The 21,578-nt window shown below is 47.1% G+C and overlaps 1 protein-coding gene across 1 annotated transcript; it reads left to right on the forward strand.

The window, feature by feature from the left end:
- Nucleotides 1-3,714: 3,714 nt before the first annotated feature.
- On the forward strand, nucleotides 3,715-8,681 carry PTMA (prothymosin alpha). The gene is made up of 5 exons (XM_044290011.1): nucleotides 3,715-3,921; nucleotides 5,567-5,644; nucleotides 5,974-6,058; nucleotides 6,486-6,565; nucleotides 7,649-8,681. Exons 1-5 carry the CDS (start codon nucleotides 3,877-3,879, stop codon nucleotides 7,697-7,699), a joined length of 339 nt encoding a protein of 112 aa, XP_044145946.1. The 5' UTR covers nucleotides 3,715-3,876; the 3' UTR covers nucleotides 7,700-8,681.
- Nucleotides 8,682-21,578: the final 12,897 nt, after the last annotated feature.

Below are 21,578 nucleotides of genomic sequence, written 5' to 3' on the forward strand. Positions count from 1 at the left end.
TTCACACAATGGATTTTTGGTGCAGGTTCCAAGCCAAAACCGCATGGAGATCTTCCCCACTGATTTCAATGGAGAACCTGCATGTGACTCCATACTGCGCTTTTATTTCTGCATGCAATTTTAAAAACCGCACTGCGGGAAAGAAAGCGACCTGTCCAATCTTGGCGTGGATTCCGCATTAGACAGCAGTAGTAAATGAGCCCCATTATGGAGCAGAAATCTGCTCTCCTATGGAAGAGCGGCCCGCCTCTAATGCCAGTGCGCCTCTGCACCTAGCTCGCCAAGGACGCATGGTTCAGCGGAAAAGGGGTGTGGCTTTGCAGAAAACCAGGTGCGGCTTAGGGATTTGAGGCAAATTTACTACATGTGTGACATTTTTAGAGAAGTTTACATATACTACATGCGACCAGATGTTTTGAGGGCTGGGCTTCATATGCAACTAAATTTATCTTTTTTTAGGGGTTTTAATTTTATTTTTTACAAAGTCACAAGTGTCCTGTAGTCCCCCAGTGGTGTCAAAACTGACAGAGCCTGATTACTAGACTTTAGACGGAAAGTCCCATTGGTATTTCTGAGGTCATTATACATCACTGTGCCGTTGAAGGACGCACTTAATTTATGACAAGGCGCAGTCTACATTCTCTATAAGGCCCCTTTCACACGAGCAAGTTTTCCATGTGGGTGCGATGCGTGACGTGAATGCATAGCACCCGCGCTGAATCCTGACCCATTCATTTCAATGGGTCTGTGCACATGAGCGTTGTTTTTCACGCATCAGTTCTGCGTTGTGTGAGAATCGCAGCATGTTCTATATTCTGTGTTTTTTCACGCGGCCCTAGCCCCATAGAAGTGAATGGGACTTCAGTGAAAAATTTATTGAATCCGGATGCGATGCGTTTTTCACTGATGGTTGCTAGGAGATGTTGTTTGTAAGCCTTCAGGTTTTTTTTCACGTGAGCGAAAAACGCATCAAAACGTTTTGCACCTGCACGGAAAAAACTGAAACACTGAACACAAACAAAACTGACCGAACTTGCTTGCGAAATGATGTGAGATTCACTGAACGCACCCTGACACAATCCGTATTGTGCGTGTTAAAGAGGCAGAATAGAAACTCCACTTAGGGTACTTTCACACTAGCGGCAGGATGGATCTGACAGGCTGTTCACCCTGTCAGATGCGTCCTACCGCTATTTCGCCGTGCCGCACCGCAGTTCGCAGTGAGAGGCCGCCGGACTAAAAAAGTCAGACATGCAGTACTTTTAGTCTGGCGGCCTTTCGCCGTGCTAGTATAGTCAATGGGGACGGAGCGGCGAAATAACGGCAGGACGGATCCGACTGGGTGAACAGCCTGTCTGATCCGTCCTGCCGCTAGTGTGAAAACAGCCTAACGTATAAAATGTAGACACATTTGATTTTAAAAAGCACTTAGCATCTTTTTATGCCAGTTACTGATGTACAGGGAGGGCACAGTAAAATGACCGGCTTCACGTGAAATAAAAATTGTCTTGTGATATTTTGTATAAAAAGTTGCACATTAAACAGGTTGCCCTCTAAGTTCACGCCGCCTGCAGTCAGTAAATCTGCCCTCAGTATACCTATGGCCACAGAAGTGGTAGAATTATGGCAGTGTAATATTTCCCTGAGTAATATGCATTGCGCGCAGTGGCTCCAGGTCCCCGCATATACAGCAACTAATCCGTCAGGTAGACAAATCCTCTGCCTGACCTAATACTTTCCTAACCCGCAGACTCCAGGCTCCACGTCCGCACTCCGGGTTTTAGATACTGCACACGCTAGACATGACATATGATGGGCACTGCTTGTGACCAATCAGCAGCCGCAAAGCGTCAGTTTTGTGTTCGTTCTACTAGTCTGACCAATCACGCAGCTTCTAGGGCGCGGTCAGCCGCTTGCAACCAATCCTAGCCTTTTGGCCGTCCCGCTCCTCGACCGATTCCGACCGCCATGCTGTGTGTGGCACAAACGTCGCTGTTTTTACATCGTTTTCATCGACGTTTTTGACGAACCGACGGCTTCTGGGTCTAGTTTCTTCGCGGCTTTCGACTTCCCTGGACATTTTATGCGCATTGTCATTGAAAAGTCGCACTTCTGGCTGAACGTTGGAAGGTTATTTGAAGTAATTAGTGACAGTGCTTGACGAGGCGCCATATTGCTTGTGGCAAGTTCGTTCTATATAAAAACGAGTTTGCTGGGCCGTGGTGGGTTTTGTTATTATAGTGACATTTTTTAACCGCACGACCTTCGGCAGTGGCGGGGAGCGGCGTTGGTAAACGCTGCCTGAGTAAAAGACGCGGTTTTCGCCATTTTAGCGGGATGCGGCTCCGTCATCTTCTCCTGCAGTTCTGTTAATAATCACACTCGGCAGCTAACGCTGTCCAATCTGGATGAGCACATAAGCGTTTCTTGAAAGACGCGGCTCTACCTATTGAGCGCGTTTAACCCCTGCTGATGCGACAGTGTAATGACAGGTCGTGGCGGGCTTTTTAACTCGTTCGCGACCAGTTTACGAGGAAACCGTAGCACTTGTATGCAGTACGATCCCGCCGTCATTACCAAGTTGGCGCTATGCCGATTTTTCCCGCCGATATCTATTAAACAATGGGAGGGTCCAGGAATGTAGTGCTGATGAATACATGCAGCGCCAGTCTGAGGTAATTGATAATGAAATGTGGGGGCACCGGACCGCTCCCCGCCTTTAGCCCCTCAAATTGGATCGCTTATAAGGTGCCGAGAAACACGTACAATAGGCTTGTCTGTGGGATCGCGCGTTAGGTGAAGCCTGGCGGCGGAACCCGGTACTGCAGCGCCTCCCTGGCACTCGGCAGTGAAGGGGTTGGTGGGAGGTTCGGTAAGGTCCGGAGAGATGACACTTTGAGGGGGGAGGGTTAATGTCGAATGGAAAATTTCCACTCGGTCTGCCCTTCACCTTAAGGGTTAAAAGAGAGAGAGAGAAAAATACAAATAAAAATTCCCTCGCAAACGGAGCCTCCTGCGGCAAGGTTATCCGTGTGCAATACGTGAGTGAACCCGCACACGGCTACCTACCGGGGCGAGGGCTGGCAGCCGTCCCCTCAGAAGACACCGCCTGCGTGTCCCAAGTCTCGCCGATAAAAATTGGCGCGTTTGTGTCACTGCTCGATCTGATCGTGCGATACAGCGCCCCATACTGGAGACGGCCACAAACTGTCCCCTACGGTCTGACCCAGTGCGACTTTTACCACATAGTTAGCCATGGCGATGCGCCTTTCATTCACACTACGGCAATACAAGGGAGTCTGCACAGAGGGCAAGTAAATGCCCCGGGGGCATGTTTCACAACGCAAGGGGGTTGCTCTTATTCTAGGCGCCCTGCTTTTCTTTTTTTTTGTGTAATTTTGCACACGCCACTATCCCGCTCCCCCCTCCCTCCAGAAGAAGAAGAAAAAAACCACTGGATTGCCAAAGCTAAGAGCTGCTAATGCTAAGCTACAGCGCATGCGCCATAGACGAGGCGAGAGGCGCAGCGGTCACTGCCGGTACTGCAGCTTAGAGAGGGAAGGCAAACAAGCCCCCCTCCCCCATTGTTTGAGCTGGGACGAATCCGACGCCGGATCTGCCTGGCCCCCCCTCGCTCAGGAGCCATTAGCCAATCAGAAGGAGAGAAGCCGGTGCGTTGCTCCTCCCACTAATCTATATTAAAGTCCCTAGCGCCGCGTGAGTCCTTCACTGGCAGTCACCATAAAAAATAAAAAAAGCCATCTTTGCATTGTTCCCGCACCAGCCTGCCCGCTCCTCCGCGTCCCCGGATCTACCTGCACGTTTCTTTTTTATTTTCCCCATCTCTAGGCTAGGTTCTCTCTTCTTCCATTCACCATGTCAGACACCGCAGTGGACGCCAGTGTGGAGAAGACCACCAAGGTAAGGGGCTTTGTGTGCTGCTGTGCCCATTGTTGGCGGTCTGCACCTGTCGTTAATCATTAGCCGGCCGGGATGGAGGAGGCTGCCTGCTCGCTGGGTACCAGATGCCCGCCGGAGGCTGCCTGACACTTTCTCCCCGGTAAAGTTTCCGGGCGGAGCGTCGTGTTCCCGGCCGGTGCCCACGCACGGGGTGGGAGGACTGGCACCGATGTGCTGGGATGGGTACCTGCTCACCGTGACTGAGCTGCGCGCCCCCCATTGCGGGACATAGCGCCCGGTGCCTGTGATCGGGGATGCGCTGTCCTAATCCCGCCTGGCATAGGCGGCTACAGCTGGCAGAGCTCTCGGGGGATGGCACACTACGCGGGAGGATCTGACAGCCGTCATCCGCCACAATCGGGGGTCGCCGCGATTCCCCGGCGGAAAGCCTTTGTTGCCATGTAGGGGTTAATGAGGTCCCAGCTGCGCGGATGAGTTATGATGGGGGGGGGGGGGGGGTTCTGCCACTTGTTTGTGTTGTACACAGTTCTTCACGTCCACCGGCTCAGTCCCGGGGGAGACGGGGAGTCAGGGGACAGATGGTAACCGGATTAAGACTTTAAGGACAGAGCCTTTAATTAGAGGCGGGGGAGGGAGGGTTAATGACTAGCTCCGCGCGAGGTCTACCTGCCAGCGGCGGCGCGCTGTGTGACCAGGGGCGGGCGGCAGCCGCTGTGATTTCCAGGGCGAGAGGCTCGTCAATTACCAGGTTACCTCGTTTATTCCATATATCATTGTTCACCCCCAGCGTGAAGCCTGTGCGTCACTCAACAGAACTTGCTTTGAACAGCCTACTGGGAGTTGTAGTTTCTCCGCCTTCTCTCCGCGGGCGTGTCTGCATAAGGGAGTAAGGCGAGCCTAGAGCGAGCGCTCTACAAATCCCGGGAGCCTGTGCGCTTCGTGTGGGCTGGGACAAGGCGGCGCCAGCCAATCGGCGCAGGAGAAGGACATGGGCGGGGATAGGAGCGCGGAGCCGTCCAATCGCTGCGCGCCATCAGGGGCTCCAAATTTGAAACCGCATTTAAAGCGTGGTGTGTATTTATACACAAAGCGTGGTCGGTGTGGTGTGCCGCACCTGGTTATTACTGCGCTCTGCAGCGGGCGTCAGTCTACTCAGAATATTCCCCTGTTCACCAGCAGGGGGTGTAGGAGATGACATATGGCCTCCCCTGTGTGGGGAAATCTTGTCCTGATAGTTCTGTTTAGGTGCCTCCTTGGGATCTGTAGTATGAAACTGCTAAGTGGGCTCTGTATTGGTTTTCAGACCCCCTAGTTCCATCTCTCACGCCCCCAGCAAGGTTTCATACTATGGATAGGCGCCAAAGACTGATGGGGAACTTGTATTGTGAGCCCCATTGGTGACCGTTATGATGTCGTCCGTAAAGCGCTGCAGAATATAGTAGTGCTATAAAAAATAGACTCCTGCTGCATCAGGAGGCCCTGTCTGTACAGTGACAGCATATGTCGTTTAAAAATGCAGAAGGTTGGCTTTATATGTCGCTGTGTGGTGAATGTAGAGTAAATGGCACGTGTCTGCCAAGTGTGTCTCCTTGTACTGCCCAGGAGTCGCTAGAAGTGCTAACAGACTTCATCCTTTCCTGTACAGGACCTGGTGAAGTCAAAAGAAAAGGAAGTTGTTGAAGAAACAGAAAATGGGAAGGAGAAGCCCGCCAATGGAAATGCAGTGAGTGCTCCTGAATGCTTCTGTGCTGACCTTGTGTGGTTGTAGTGCTCACACAGGCCTCTAGAGGGCTCTGTAGCGTAATCCCAGCTGTACCCTTCACCTGGTCCATGTTTGTGCTCGTCTGGAACAGAAACAGTAAAAGTCAAGCTCCTCTAAACTCTTCCCCTATTTTCACTTCTCACTATTATGGCATGTCATGGTTATAGCATCTTGGCCACACCTTGAAGAGTCAGTTGTGTGGGAGATTGCCTTCAGCAAACCCACTCTGAAGGAGATGCCTGAACTTTTCTCCATTTTAAATGTATTAATAATTGAACGCTTTATTTTAGGAGAATGAAGAGAACGGAGATGATGCAGGAGACAACGATGAAGAGGAAGAGGTTGATGAGGAAGATGAGGAGGATGAAGTAGAAGGTATACTTGCACCATTTTAAGATGCTTCTTTTGTGAGGGGCAATATTGGGGATGCAACCAAACCTAAAGTGACCGGTGTAAGAATAACGGGAGGGAAAGAACTTTACAGGTTTTTAGCATGCATGGCACAGGTGCCACCATCTGGCGACTGAGTTTTATGCCTGGACGTCCTTGTGAAATGCTGTTTCCTCGAAGAAGTCCTTCTTGTATGGATGGGCGTTTCTGTTACAGTTCAGCTCTCTAGTTTTAGATTACCAGTGTTGACCCATCCTTGGCAGGAGTGCTGGGTCAGGTTGGGCACTGGAATGTAGTAATGTGTAACTGCATGCCTTCCACCTAAAATGTCAGTAAAGATAAACTAGAACTATTTGTTTGGTCTCATGTAGCAGTTTTTAACATTCTGTATTAAAATGTCTTTTCTTTCCAGGAGATGATGATGAGGGTGATGAAGATGAAGAAGCAGATGGCGCCACTGGGAAAAGAGCAGCAGAAGACGACGATGACGACGTAAGTGAAGAAGCTGCATTTGCTCCCGTCTCAGTGTAGTATAAATGGGCACCCATTCAAGTGAATTGGCACCTTTGAAATCCCCTTGCCTAACAGCTGTAGCCCACAACTGGATATATACAGGGGTTCTTATAGGACACTGGTTAAAATAAAGCAAGGAAATATCAGACACTAGTAGTTACACTGGCCATAAAGTAGTGGGCCAGGGCTACAAGTGTATTCCCAGTAAAGACCATTACAGTGTGAAACTATGGCTTTCAGGGATCAGTTAGTGCTATGGGGGGGGGTTCTAGACCCAGACATGGCTTCCACTGGCAACCCGTTTCATAATACTTTAGATGGTCTCTCTTTTAGTAAAGGGTAGTACAGATTCAGTCCTATAAAAAAATGTACCATTTGGATGCCCTGTTTTTGGAGAGGTTGCCATCCTTTAAAGGCCCCCTTCAATTGCAGAATAAAGTTTTTATACTGTATCCATTAATAGTGGTGGGTTCAGGCGCAGCCTCTATTAACCACATTGGAGAGTGGCTTCCAAGAGTCTTCCACTCTGCTACCTTAATAGCCCAATAGCTTCAGTCAGAGCTGAGTGGGTGAGCGCAACACATTACATCTGATCTATGGGGGAGTGTGGGCTCTGACATGGCGGAATAGAGTAGCGCCTGTAACTTTAAATTTCCCATGTGATAGAAGTCCTGATAGGACATGCACACGACCGTATGTGTTTTTTTTCTTCTTTCTTTCCCCGGATCCATTGTAACAATGCCTAAAACGGACAGGAATAGGACATGTTCTATTTTTTTGCGGAATGGACATACTGATGCGGACAGCACATGGTGTGCTGTCCACATTTTTGGCAGACCCATTAGAATGAATGTGTTCCGCATCCTATCCGCAAAAAAAAACAAAAACGGACCAGAGACTGAAACAAACAACGTTAGTGTGTCTGTAGCCTTAGGCAGTGAAATCTGCAGTCTGAGTTGGTTAGTGGAGCCCTAAGACCTACCAGGGTGTATTGTGAGCTTCTGTCCTGGTCATTTTCTTCCCCAAGCAGTTAATATATCCATGTTTTACTCTCCTCCCCAGGATGAAGATGACGTTGAAACAAAGAAGCAGAAAAAGGATGAAGATGACTAGAGGGGCCATTCCCTGTCTCAAAATAAATTCTATATATAATCCTTCTCCACAGCCTCCCCACCCTTTTCACGCTCAGAACATGGTCACCGAAAGTGATGCATCCGTCCCCCCTCACAGGCTCCCATGACCCTTTTCTCCGTCCTCGCACGTTACTGCGTCTGAGGCGCAAGTTGATGTGCCCTTGGTGCATTCTTTTTAAGCAGCCCCTGGTCCTCTTTAAGTTGAGTGGGCCAACCCTTTCACTGCCAGTTTGGGTTGCATTTACTTGCTGTCCTCCCCAGTCGTGAGAGGGGGAAAAAGGGGCGAGATTCATAACGGCAAAAAAAAAGTTTAGCTTTTCCTTTTTAAATTTCTGAATGGGATACGAAGAAACACCCTTGGATGGGGTTCCTATGTTTGTATTTTTTATTTACATTTTATATTTTTGTACATATTGGTATACAGCTGTCCTTTTTCTGTACCGGGAATCCGGCTGACAGGGTGTGGGGCTTTTAAATTACACATTTTACGTTATTTTATTTTAAAAAATTGCACCTGTAGATTTCTGCCAATGAAACCCTGATGTATTTTGTTCAGTTTTTTTTTTTGTTTTGTTTTTTCTTCTGGGCGGGGTGGCGGGCAGGGTGGAGTAAGACCAGGGATGTTTCGTCTCCAAGGGGAGCAAATGGAGAAATCTTTACAAAAAAAAGAAAAAAAGTTGTTACAAAAAAACCTAAATAAATAAGACAAAATTCCCATATAAGAAAAAATATTCTGATCATTCCAGTAACTTTTTACTTTTTTTTTTTTTTTTGAGCATATTTTTAGCTGTACTTTAGATGGGTTTGGATGAGTTAAATGGCCAAAGATATAATTTTTCTTTTTTTTTTGTTTTGTCTGAAGTTGCTGTTTACTTTGTCATTTCTTGGCCTGGCTGGATGTGTGCGGCAGTATTGTCAATAAAACTGCAATTTTAATTTGCAGGCTTTCTTTTTTGTTCTAACAGTGTGATGTTTGAGTCTTGTGTTTATTCATTTTTTAAGACATTCAAAAAATATTGGTCCAGAAAGTAAGATATAGAGATCAGAACAAAACTGAGGTGAGCTGTGTATATTCTCGGGTACTTGTAGTGTGCTGGGTGGACAAAAGCTTTAGTTCAGATTTTCTCATCTCACCTATTACTGGGTAAAAAGACATTTGCTTTAAAAAAAAAAAAAACACCATCTACACTGCAAACTGTACTTATAGCATGTATGAATATGCTCTTGATCATTATTGTGGTGCACTTGTTAACCCCTGCTACTAGGTAACTTCCACTTGATTAGAGAAGCAGAATTTGAACACATGCCTGGATTCTGAGCTTTCAAACCATTCTCCATCATTGGAAACGAGACTAGCACGTTGACCTCCTCAAATACATACTGTACAAAACGGACCTTACACTGCCATTAGTTCGGTATACTTGTACATTCAGCAATTGATACAAAACATTAGGCCTCAATTACTCTTACATATTAAAGTAGGTATATTGCACCAATACTAGTCAGCCAAAGCCAGGGGTCCGGAGCCTTAAAGGGAACCTGACGCCGAGATTTTGTGTGTAGAGCTGAGGACATGGGTTGTTAGATGGCCGCTAGCACATCCGCAATATCCAGTCCCCATAGCTCTGTGTGCTTTTATTGTGTAAAAAAAACTGATTTGATACATATGCAAATTAGCCTGAGGTGAGTCCTGTCCCATCTCATGTACAGGACTCATCTCAGGTTAATTTGCATATGTATCAAATTGTTTTTTTTTTTTTTTTTGCACAATAAAAGCACAGAGAGCTATGGGGACTGGGTATTGCAGCTGTGCTAGCGGCCATCTAACAACCCATGTCCTCAGCTCTATACCCAAAATCCTGGTCCCAGGTTCCATTTAAGGCTAGGTCTACACGACATTTGTTGCGCAACAATTTTTATAATGATAGTCTATGGTGTTGCACTGCGACATGCTGCGAGACAGTCGCAAAAAATCAATTCAAGATGGATTTTTCTGCAACTCGCATTGTGACACCATAGACTATCATTATAAAAATTGTGTGACATGTCATCGTGTAGACCTAGCCTAATACCCAAGTATAAAGGAGGGAGATCACATCTTGTGGAGAGCAGTGTGATAGTTCAGCAGCAGTAGCAGCGGAGGAGGTACACTGTAAGAAACTTAGCAGTTAGCTAGGTGTGTGGAGAGTTTGTCATGAATAAAACATGTATGGTCTCAAATAATAGTGGGGTGGGAAAACTTAATAAAATATATTTAGCCATTCTGAAATGGCTTTTCAAAGAACACCAACCTCATCAGTTTGATCCATTTGAAAAGGTATGCAGTTTTGAGAAAAAGTGGATAGATCCTCTTTAAGCCTTTCTTGCCCAGCACCGTATATGGGTGCCTGCTGCATGATGCGAAAGATAACGTACATTTAACCCTGCAATGCCGTCGTGACCAAGGTATCTGGGAGCACAAAACCCCAGAAGCTCACACGAGGGTCGGAGGAGCTAGACAGTGTATGAATCGGCCTCGGTCCTCCTGAATGATCCGAGGCTGCCTCACGTAAGTTCTATGAGAGAAGCAAACTGATGATTGCTTGTTAAAGTTCCCTAGGGCAACTATAAAGTGTAAAATTATAAATAAATAAAAATCATGGGCATCATTGTGCAAAAAAAATGCCTGCACTATTAAAATATCAAAATATTTATCTTATACTGTGAAATAGTCAAACAGCTGATTCACAGTTTTTTTGGGTTGCTTCACCTCCCACAAAAAAATGAATAAAAAGTGAGCCAAAAGAAAAAAAATGAATGGTATCAATGAAAAGTACAGATTGCCCCACAAAAAAAGAGCCCTTGCACACCTCTGTACACATAACTACAAAAAAAGTTATAGGGGTCAGAATATGGCAATGGTATTAAAATGCAATAACTCATTTTACTGCATAGATAATGCTGTAAAAACAATCTATAAAACTAGCGGAATTGCAAATTCAACCCTATTTGGATTTTTTTTTTCCAGCTCCCCGCTACACCGTATACAATATTAAATGGCGTTATTAAAAAGTACCACTTGTCCTACAAAAAACAAGCTATGTGAACGGAAAAATTAAAAATGTTATGGCTCCGGAAAGGCAGGGAGTGAAAAATGAAAAGCCTTCCGGGGATTAAAGAGGTTGTCTGCTTTTTTTTTTTCTTTCATATTGATCATCAATATAAAAAATCGCGAAGTCTCGCGAGACTTTGCAAAGCAGTAACTTCGGCTCATTGGAGCCAATACAGCTCCATACAGTATTGGAACAAAGTTTTATGTGAATTGACTTTGGATGTTTCATCCGAAGTCGATTCGCTCATCCCTGATCAATATCAGACAGGCAGGGGGCTGACTCATGACACTTCTGCCGATCAGCTGTTTCAAGAGAATGCAGAACTCGAACCAGCGATGTCTTCACTGTTGCAACTGCAGCGGTAAGCAGGTGAAACAACATCTCAGCTGTTCCATTCGCTTCAATGACTGAATGGGATGGTAGAGCTGTAATTGCAGTTGCAACAGCGTGCAGGTAAACAGTGAAGAGAAGGCTAAGAGCTGATCGCCAGGGGTGCCCCTTCCAATCTGATATTTATGGTAGGTCATCAATATAAAAAAAAGTAGACACCCCCTTTAGGTTCCAAGTAGCCATTTCTTGAAATATCTGTGGGACTGTTTGGCACCACAAAACTGAATTGTTAATTTCTAACGATAATTTGTTTTCCCTTAGTCCTAACAGTGGCACAGATGGGGTATTCTGCCCCCCGTGTATTGGTTAGAACAGGGAAATTTACTGACAAATGAAAGTAATTAAATTATTAACAAGACCCTCCCACCCCAATAAAGAGGGGGATCAACCCCAGTCCCCTTGTGTAGTTACAAGCAGAAAAAGAGACAACACTAAAATATAACTGGGGGGGGGGGGGGGGGATATTTGTGTGCCACTGTTAGGACTAAGGGAAAACAAATTATCGTTAGAAATGAACGATTCCCTTACGTCCTAACCAGCGGCACAGATGGGGATTAGCAAGTAGAAACCCCCATGGGATGGCTCTCATGCCTGGCGGAAGATAATACTGTCCGGCCAAATGAGGAATAGCTATCTCCTAGAATCCACTATAGTGTGAGATAAAAGTGGAGTGAGAACCCCAGGAAGCCGACTTACAGCGGAATCGAGCTTCTTTCTGTAAAGGAAGAAGCCACCACTCGAGTGGAGTGGGCCTTTACGAACTCAGATGGCTCTGAACCCTGAGACACATAAGACTCCCGAATTGCCTCTTTAATCCATCGACTGATGGAGGGTTTAAAGGCTTTCCTACCCTTGTGGGTACTGGAAAAAAGGATAAGGAGGTTTTCATCCTTCCTAAATACCTTGGACCGTTCCAGGTAAATCCTGAGACATCTCGAAACGTCGAGGGTATAGAGCCCCTTTTCTTCTGAGGAGTGGAGAGGAGCCAAAACTGGAAGAGAAATCACCTGGTTGATGTTGCTGAACGTAGGCATCTTTGGAATAAAGGTAGGTAAAAACTTGAGCAGCACCCGGTCTTGCAGGAACTTGGTGTATGGCTCAAAAGCAGAAAAAGCTTGGAGTTCCCCAACTCGTTTTGCAGAAGTGATAGCTAATAAAAAGGTAATTTTCCAGGTTAGAAACTTGGGCTCCACCTCCTCTAAGGGCTCAAAGGGGGAGATGATAACCCCCTGAGCACAACCGTTAAATCCCATACCGGGATAGGTTTAATTATCGTAGGCTTTAACCTTGAAGCTCCCCTAAGGAACCTCTTGATAAGGGGTTCTTGAGAAATGGACCAGTAGAGACAGGCTGAGATCGCAGAAGTTTGCACTCTGAGGGTCGAAAGTGACAACCCTTTATCCAGACCATCCTGCAGGAACACCAAGTTGAGAAAATCTTCCAAATTCTTGAATAAGATCTGTTGGTAGCCTCAGATCTGGAGTGCTCTAGGGTTCTCAAGACAGACCTGATAGCCCTTCTATTCTTGGAAGGGACTGATTAACCTCCAGGCTGTCAGGTTGAAGATTTGAGGAGGTCTGAGTGTCCCTGACACCAGTACTCTCTCTGGGGGAAGCCTTCAAAATTCCCCCTGACTGATTTGAATGAGTTGGGTATTGGCGATGACTGACGCTTGGTCCTGCCTGATTTTCATCAATACCCTCGGAATCAAGGAAATTGGAGGGAAGATATAGGCCAGCCCGAACCTCCATGGGATTGACAGTGCATCTATTGCCACCGAGTTGCCCTCCCTGTAAAGGGAGCAATACCTCGCCACCTTGGTGTTGAACCTCGTTGCCATGAGATTGATCTCTGGCATTCCCCACATGAGCGTTATCTCCTTGAAGATGTCTGGATAGAGAGATCACTCCCCGGTTGGAAGACCTCGGCTCAGGCGATCTGCTATCATATTGTGAACTCCACGAATGTGTATGGCTGATAAGTGGGTGAGGTTCAATTCTGCCCAATCCAATATCGCACCTATCTCTCTCAGGAGACTTTGTGCCTCCCTGCTTGTTGATGTACATTACAGCGGTTATGCTGTCTGACTGTACTCTCACCGCTTTGTCTTGAATGCAGGGAGCGCAATGAAAAAGGGTTAGCTTGATTGCCCTGATTTCTAGGAGATTCGATGATAATAACTTCTCCTGAGGTGTCCAGGTTCCTTGGACTGTCTTGTCTAGAAGATGTGCTCCCCAGCCTACTAAGGATGCATCTGTGGTAAGTATGATCCACGAGGGTTGGATCAGGGACTTGCCGTCCTCGAGAAGGGTCCACCATCTTAAGGAGGACCGGGTACGATAAGACAGGGAGTGCACAGAATTTAGTCCCAACGGACTGTGATTCCACTTGGCTAGTACCTCCGATTGTAGAGAACGTAGATGCCATAATGCCCAAGGAACTGCCTCTGCGGTTGATGACATTAGTCCCAACATCCTCATCAAAGTACGAATGGTTACCTTCCGAGGTACTGAGAGAGAGCGGGCTGAATTCTAAACAGATAGCCTTCTTTGGGGAGTAAGATGAATAGTCATTTCCACTGAATCCACCAGGAATCCCAGGAACTTCACTGAGGTAGCTGGTAGGAGCTGGGGCTTGTCCCAGTTGATTATCCATCCTAACTGGTGGAGGAATGCTAAAGCCCGCCGAATGTGTTGGGACAGGATCGCTTGGGAGGGGGCTCTAAAGAGCCAGTCGTCCAAATAAGGAATTATGCTCAGACCCTGAAGTCTTAGAGCTGCCACCACGGAAACCACCACCTTGGTAAATGTGTGTGGGGCCGAAGAAATTCCAAACGGGAGGGACACAAACTGAAAATGTTTTAGGACTCCCCTGATCTGGACCCAGGATGGATGTGAATATGGAGGTAGGCATCCTTGAGGTCCAAGGTTGCCAGGAAATGGCAACCTTGGACATGACAAACCTAAGTTTTCTAATATTTTTTTGCCATTCCTTAGAGAGGTCTTTTATCAAGCCTCTCACGTAGCTTCTAACCTGCAAATAAGGGAACGAATTTGGCCCCCGAAGAGTCCATCTTTCCTCCACTTCCTTTAATGTCGCCTATCTGGCTTCCACTTCATGGAAGAGATCTCCCATCTTATTCACCCCCTTGTTAGCCTATGTTTGAAAAAATGTGTCCGTGTTCCCCGAAACAAAGGCCGGGTTGCCCCTAATAGGTAGGTGTTTAGAGAACTGATATGATAGGCCAAACAGTTTTCTAATGTTTTTCCATGCAATAATAGTGTCCCTCAATATCAATGACTTTCTTGCCACAACTGGAAGTTGAGATACCCTTGTATGTACTAGAGCCATCAAATTCCAAGGTGCCGCAAGCTGACGTTCTACATGCAGGTTAGAATAGTATGCTGTTGTGTTGGCCCAATCTATAATGTGCCTGCTGAGACATGTCAAATTATAACCCCGTAAGTCTGGGAAGTTAAGACCCCCATGACATTTCCTGAGTTTTAGTTTTTTTTAGAGAAATCCTCACCCGCCTCCCTCCCCAAAGAAATTTGACGAACCTACTTTCCATTTCAACAACATCTGCATGATATGGTACATCAGCTTTGCCACTCTCATCATTTTGACCAGATGACTTCTCCCTACTAACGAGAGAGGCAAGTTTTGCCATCTATCCAAATCAGACTTAATTTTGGAAAATAATGGGGGAAAGTTCATTTGATATATTGAGTGTGGGGACTTCCCGATCCTAATCCCTAGATATGTAATTTGTTTAGTCGCTTTCATGATGCCTAAGCCCGAGGATCCCAGATAGGCCCCATCATCTCATTGCGCTAAGGGTAGCAGTTCATATTTGGACATGTTGATCGAGTACCCAGAGTACCTACCAAAATCTTTTAGCAATTCCATTACTTTTTCTAATTGATTTTTCGGATTTGCCATAAAAAGTATAACATCGTCCCCGAATAGCGCTGCTTTCACCCGAGCCCCCCCTACTTTAACTCCTTCAAACACTCTTGAGCTATACAGTTCCCTTGCTAGGGGCTCTAACGCTATATTGAATAAGAGGGGTGATAGGGGGCAACCCTGTCGAGTGCCTTTTTGCAGCATAAAGGGTGCCGATGAGAACCCCTGGGTAAAGATCCTGGCTCTAGGGTTATGATACATTTGAGAAAGATACTTCCTGAAAGCTCTGGAGAACCCCATTTTATCCAGCACCGCACCCAGCCATGCCCACCGCACATTGTCAAACGCTTTCTCAGCATCCAAGGTGAGCATGGCTGGGTGTTCCCCTTGCACTGGCAGATTGTGAATCCTGTCGAGAACTGTCAAGACCGTCCTTATATTTTTCACCGCCGATCTCCCCTGGACAAAACCCACCTGCTCTGGGCCTATTAGACCAGGTAACAGGTTAGCTAAGCAATCAGCTACAATTTTGGCCATTAGCGTTGACATTGTTCAGCGATATTGGTCTGTACGTCCCGGGCAATAGGGGGTCCTTTCCTGGTTTTGGACAATAGTTTGATGTATGACATGTTGTCCTTATCTAAAGGCACACGGCCTTGAAGGACTTCATTAAAGACTTATAGTAAGACTGGTGATATCTGTGGTATTAGTGCTTTAAAGTATTCCCCAGTAAATCTGTCTGGGCCTGGTGCTTTCGAATTACCCAATCTTTTGATGGCTCCCTGTATCTCCTGTTCCTTAATTTCTGCATTTAACATTTGGAGTTATTCGTCCGTCAGCTTAGGTAAGTCGACCCTGTCCAAAAGAGTGTCTGTCAGGTCACATTGTCCCTCATCCCTATACAGGGCCTCATAATATTTTCCAACTATATTATTAATTTCCGCGGGGTCGTGTACAACCACATCCTCCGAGTTTTTCAAGCATGCAATATATTGAGGGGGTCTCATTCCCTTAGCCAAATTCCCTGATTTATTTCCATACTTGAACAGCTTAGCTTCCAGCTCTGAATGTCTCAAAGACTCCAAGTCACTCACGCATTTCTCAAACGTTTGCCTTTCCTTAACCCACCTCTTTTTATTGTCTTCAGAAGTGTCAGTCGTGAAGGTAAGGTAAGCATCCCTGACTTTTTGACTCGCTAGATTGAATGATTGACGAGCCTTTTTTTTAATCCCATTAACATACCCCATGATTTTCCCCCGCATGACCACCTTTGACGCATTCCAAAATAGGCCTGGGTCAGTCATGTGTGTCTCGTTGTTCGACTTATATTCTTCCCACCAAATTCCCAGTTTCTCTACAAACTCTTCTCTCGCGCACAAGTTGGAGGGGAAGCGCCAAATGTAATCTTGGATAGGAATCTAGTAGCGATAGGGATACCGTTGCGTGATCGGAAATAACAATGTCCCCAATCTCAGCGCCCTCCACCTTGTGCATTAAAGAATGAGATAGAAATATATAGTCGATACGGGACCAAGAAGACTGTGAATTGGAATAGAAGGTATAACTTCTATCATCAGGATATATCTTGCGCCAAGGGTCATCCAGCCCCACTCCACTCATTAAAGGCTGTAGTACATGATCCTGAGGTCCGTCCATCCCTAGTCTATCCCCCACCCTCCTCCTGTCCTCCAGCCCTCTAACTGCCGAGTTAAAGTCACCACCTACGATTTTGTTCAGACATGAGTCTCCCAGGAGGGTAGTCTCTAAATCTCAAAAAAAAAGGCTCCGTTATTGGAGTTTGGGCCATATATATTATATATACTATATTGGGAATCCTGGACCTGTAAGAGAACTTGTGCCCACCTGCCCATGGGATCCGCTGATTGTTGCACAACTGAACTATTCAAGTTCTTACTAATCAAAATTAGCACACCTGCCTTTCTATCCTGTGACGGAGATCCTATCACTGTCCCAACCCACAGTTTCCTCATTCTAACAAAGTCGCCATCCCTCAGGAGGGTCTCCTGCAAAAGAACAACGTCTGGTTTCAGCTTCTTAAGGTGCCTGAGGACCATCCATCTTTTTTGCGGCGCTCTCAGACCCTTAATATTCCAAGAAATTATTTTCTTATTGATTTGTCGTCAGAATACTATCTGTAGCCTAATCCCCCCGGGACATCCAGAGAATACAAAAGTAGAGTAGTAGTATCCCCAACTATCCCTTTAAGTGTATCCCAACTCTTCCCTCCCGATGTGTTGCCCCTTCAGTTAGAGCAGCAACCAACTGAATCAACGTAAGTTAATAGAACTTCCTTTTATCTGGGTTGTGGCCTCGGCCGGCCCCTCTGATCGCCCTTATTAGGCCCCAATTACTGCAAACGTTACATAACAAAAACATATAGAAATATTATCTCCAAGCAAGAAACACGTAACATAGAACTCCCCCCTGAGCTGGAATCGTGAATCATTAACTGCAGCAGTTCCGGTAGTATGTCAGGGTAGCCATCACTGCCGCTGCCTTAACACTATAACACACCCCTTAACACGAAAAAGGATATCAATGCCCTCTCAAGGCTCCTCTTGATTATCATGCGGTCACCGTCCCGAGTTCATCGAGCCACCTCTTCCAGGGGACCGCTTACGACCACGACCTTGATCTCGATCCCTGACTTCACCCTCTTGGCTGGATTTCGTTCTGCGCCGCTCTCCATCTGACCGTCTTCGACGTGGCGAATCTCCTTTTCTTCTCTGCTCCGCTTCCCTCTCAATTTGACGATTTTGTAGAGAGTCCATCATCTCCTCCGCAGCTGACGGTTCGTGAAATATGATAGTAGATCCATCCGCGTGCGTAACACGGAGTTTTACTGGGTACATGAGTTGGAATTTTATTTGTCTTTTGTATAGCATTGAACAGACTTGGCTGAATTCCCTCCTCTTTTTAGCTACAGCCGTCGAATAATCTGAAAATATAAGAACCGTGTGGCCCAGGATGGCTTCTTTATCACAATAGTCCAGGAATTTCATAATCACCTGACGAGGTCTCAATGGTACATTATTTGAGCCGTGAGGTCTGTCCGGGTGTTGCTCTGGCTGGGGCCCAATCCTATGCGCCCTTTCCACTTTATGGCAGCCCTCCAGTCCCAATGCCCTAGGAAGGTCAAATTCACAAAGGCCTTTCAGGGATTGTGGTTTAATGGTTTCAGGTAGTCCCAGGAGACGCAAATTATTCAGTCTGGACCGGTTCTCTAGGTCTTCTACTCGATCCAATAGCACCATATTCTGTTTGGTTAGGTCATTTATGGTGTGAACAAACTTGGCATTATCTGCTTCTAGGGACACGGTTCTCTGCTCCAACGCTTCTAGGGGAAGAAGGGCGCGCATCCGCCATGTTGTGCTGCGCTCCTCCCGCGCTGCCTGCTGTAAGAGCTTTCTGCCTGCAACTTCTCAGGAGGTACCGCTCCATGTACTGGTCCCTGCGGTTCGAACAGGGGTTCTGGGTGCCGATATACTGGCCTCCCCGCCGGCGTGGAGGGTAAGAGGCAATGTTGTAGGCGAGCGGTGGCCGGAGCTCCCTCACTCCGCTGCTCTCATCCTAGCACCGGAACCTGAAGTCAGTGTCCGTGTTTTGCGGATCTGCAGTACACTTACGGACGTGTGAATGGACCCTTACCCTGCTTTCACACCTGAGCGTTTCCCAAACGCGCGTCAGACGTTTTTTGTAATAGTAAACGCGCGTTTGACGCGCGTTTGTGTCATTGACTGCAGTGTCCTATGGCCACAAACACCCGTCAAAACGCCCCAAAGAAGCTCAAGTACTTGTTTAAGCGTCGGGCGTTTTACAGCGCGATCGCACGCGCTGTAAAACGCCCAGGTGAGAACCATTCCCATAGGGAATCATTGGTTTCTCCGTGTTGAGCGTTTTACAGCGCGTAGGAACGCGCTGTAAAACGCTCAGGTCTGAACTTAGGGTTAAAGGGGTTATCCAGGAATTGGTAATAATGTCCTGTCCTCAGGACAGATCATTATCACATCGGCAGGTGTGCAGGGACTTGGACACCCCGCCGATTAGCTGTTTCAGGGAGCCGCCACACTCATTAGAGCTCTGCTGAGCACAGCCGGCTCCCTGCAGCTTTCCAAACATAGCGCCATACATTATATTGATTATATTGATTTGAATGGGGCTGGGCTACAACTAGGCCATGTGACCAATGTATTGTAACGTCACATGACCCAGGAAGAGGCCACTGCGCCCACACAGCTGATCAGCGGGGATTCATCAATATAAGTTCCTGGATAACCCCTTTCATTTTTTTCTACTTTATATAAAAAGGATAAAAGTATACTTTTTTTTAATTTTATTTATAGTGGTCAGAGCTCCTAAAATTACCTGCATGGATTTAAAGGGAGTCTGTCACCTCCATATGGTCATATACAGTGCTTACATGGCTCTGTAGCACACCTTGACAGGATTGTAATGGTACCTTTGTCTTTGTCTTTCTACTTGCACAAGCAGGAAAAACGAAGTTTAATTCATATGCAAATGAGCACTCGCAAGTGCCCAGGGGCCGTGTTCAGTGTGTAGGTGCCCAGGGGCGGTGTTCAGTGTGTAAGTGCCCACGCTGCTCTGCCTTCTTTTCACTTTACTCCTCCCCAGTCTCTGCCCGCCCTCCAAGTCTCTTGTCTCATCGATAGGGCAAAGGCAGAGACTGGAGAGGAGTAAAGTGAAAAGAAGGCAGAGCAGCCTGGGCACCTACACACTGAACACCGCCCCTGGGCACCTACACACAGAACACCGCCCCTGGGCACCTACACACTGAACGCCCCCCCTGGGCACCTACACACTGAACGCCCTCCCTGGGCACTTACACACTGAACTCCACCCCTGGGCACCTATACACTGAACGCCGCCCCTGGGCACCTACACACTGAACGCCCCCCCTGGGCACTTACACACTGAACTCCACCCCTGGGCACCTATACACTGAACGCCGCCCCTGGGCACCTACACACTAAACACCGCCCCAGGGCACTTGCGAGTGCTCATTTGCATATGAATTAAACTTCGTTTTTCCTGCTGATGCAAGTCTAAAGAAAAGAACAAAGGTACCATTACAATCCTGTATAGGTGTGCTATAGAGCCATGAAAGCACTGTATATGGCCATATGGAGGTGACAGACTCCCTTTAAAGACAACATGCCGTTCCTGTAGTCACCTTTAGAGGGAGTGTAGGAGATAATTTCATACTGTTATGCATTGAAGGTGATAACATCCCATAATCTCCCTCTAGTGGCAATTGCTGGCAGCAAGCATAAACTGCTGTCTATGCAGGGGATTTGGAGCTCTGTGTTAGGCTACTTTCACACTCGTGTTTTGTGTGGATCCGTCTTGTATCTTCACAGACGGATCCGCACCAATAATGCAAACGCTTGTATCCGTTAATAATGGATCCGTTTGCATTATTCATAAAAAAAAAAAGTCTAAGGCCCCATGCACACGGCCGTGTTTCACAGCCGCGTGCGGGCCGTGGAACCGCGGCCTGGATCCCTCCTGAGAGCAGGAGCGCACGGCGTCACTGGTTGCTATGACGCCATGCGCTCCCTGCTGCCGCCGCAATACAGTAATACACTGGTATGATCTATACCAGTGTATTACTGTACTGTGTCCGGCAGCAAGGAGCGCACGGCGTCATAGCAACCAGTGACGCCGTGCGCTCCTGCTCTCAGGAGGGATCCAGGCCGCGGTTCCACGGCCCGCACACGGCTGTGAAACACGGCCGTGTGCATGGGGCCTAAGTCAAAATGGATCCGTCTTGACATACATTGAAAGTCAGTGGCAGACGGATCCATTTTCAATTGCACCATATTGTGTCAGTGAAAAACGGATCCGCCCCCATTGACTTACATTGTAAGTCTAGACGGATTCGTTAGGCTCCGCATAATCAGACGGTCACCAAAACGCTGCAAGCTGCGTTTTAGTGTGCGCCTAAAAAACGCAACGGAGACCAAACGCAGCCTAACTGATGCATTCTGAACGGATTCTTATCCATTCAGAATGCATTGGGGCCGAACTGATCCATTTTGGGCCGCTTGTGGGATCCCTGAAACGGATCTCACAAGCGGACCCAGAAACGCCAGTGTGAAAGTAGCCTTACCCTAAGTTCACACCTGAGCGTTTTACAGCGCGTTCCTACGCGCTGTAAAACGCTCAACAAGGAGAAACCAATGCTTCCCTATGGGAATGGTTCTCATCTGGGCGTTTTACAGCGCGTACGATCGCGCTGTAAAACGCCCGACGCTCAAACAAGTTCTTGAGCTTTTTGGGGGCATTTTGTCGTGCGTTCCCGTACATAGATATTCGGGAACGCGCGACAATGTGTGTTCTCTTGTCTCTGTATGCGCGATTGTAAACGCCCGTACAATCGCGCATACAGAGCGCTCTTTTCAGTACGCTCAGGTCTGAACCCAGGGTTAG

The sequence above is a fragment of the Bufo gargarizans genome, chromosome 4 (assembly GCF_014858855.1).
Source record: "Bufo gargarizans isolate SCDJY-AF-19 chromosome 4, ASM1485885v1, whole genome shotgun sequence".
NCBI classification, from domain to species: domain Eukaryota; kingdom Metazoa; phylum Chordata; class Amphibia; order Anura; family Bufonidae; genus Bufo; species Bufo gargarizans.

What these genes read in the sequence shown, in the direction of transcription:
- PTMA (XM_044290011.1), top strand. Translation starts at nt 3,877, where the DNA reads ATGTCAGACACCGCAGTGGACGCCAGTGTGGAGAAGACCACCAAG. An exon ending in GTGTGGAGAAGACCACCAAG is followed by an intron (nt 3,922 to 5,566) that starts GTAAGGGGCTTT and finishes TTTCCTGTACAG; the next exon opens with GACCTGGTGAAGTCAAAAGA. An exon ending in AGCCCGCCAATGGAAATGCA is followed by an intron (nt 5,645 to 5,973) that starts GTGAGTGCTCCT and finishes GCTTTATTTTAG; the next exon opens with GAGAATGAAGAGAACGGAGA.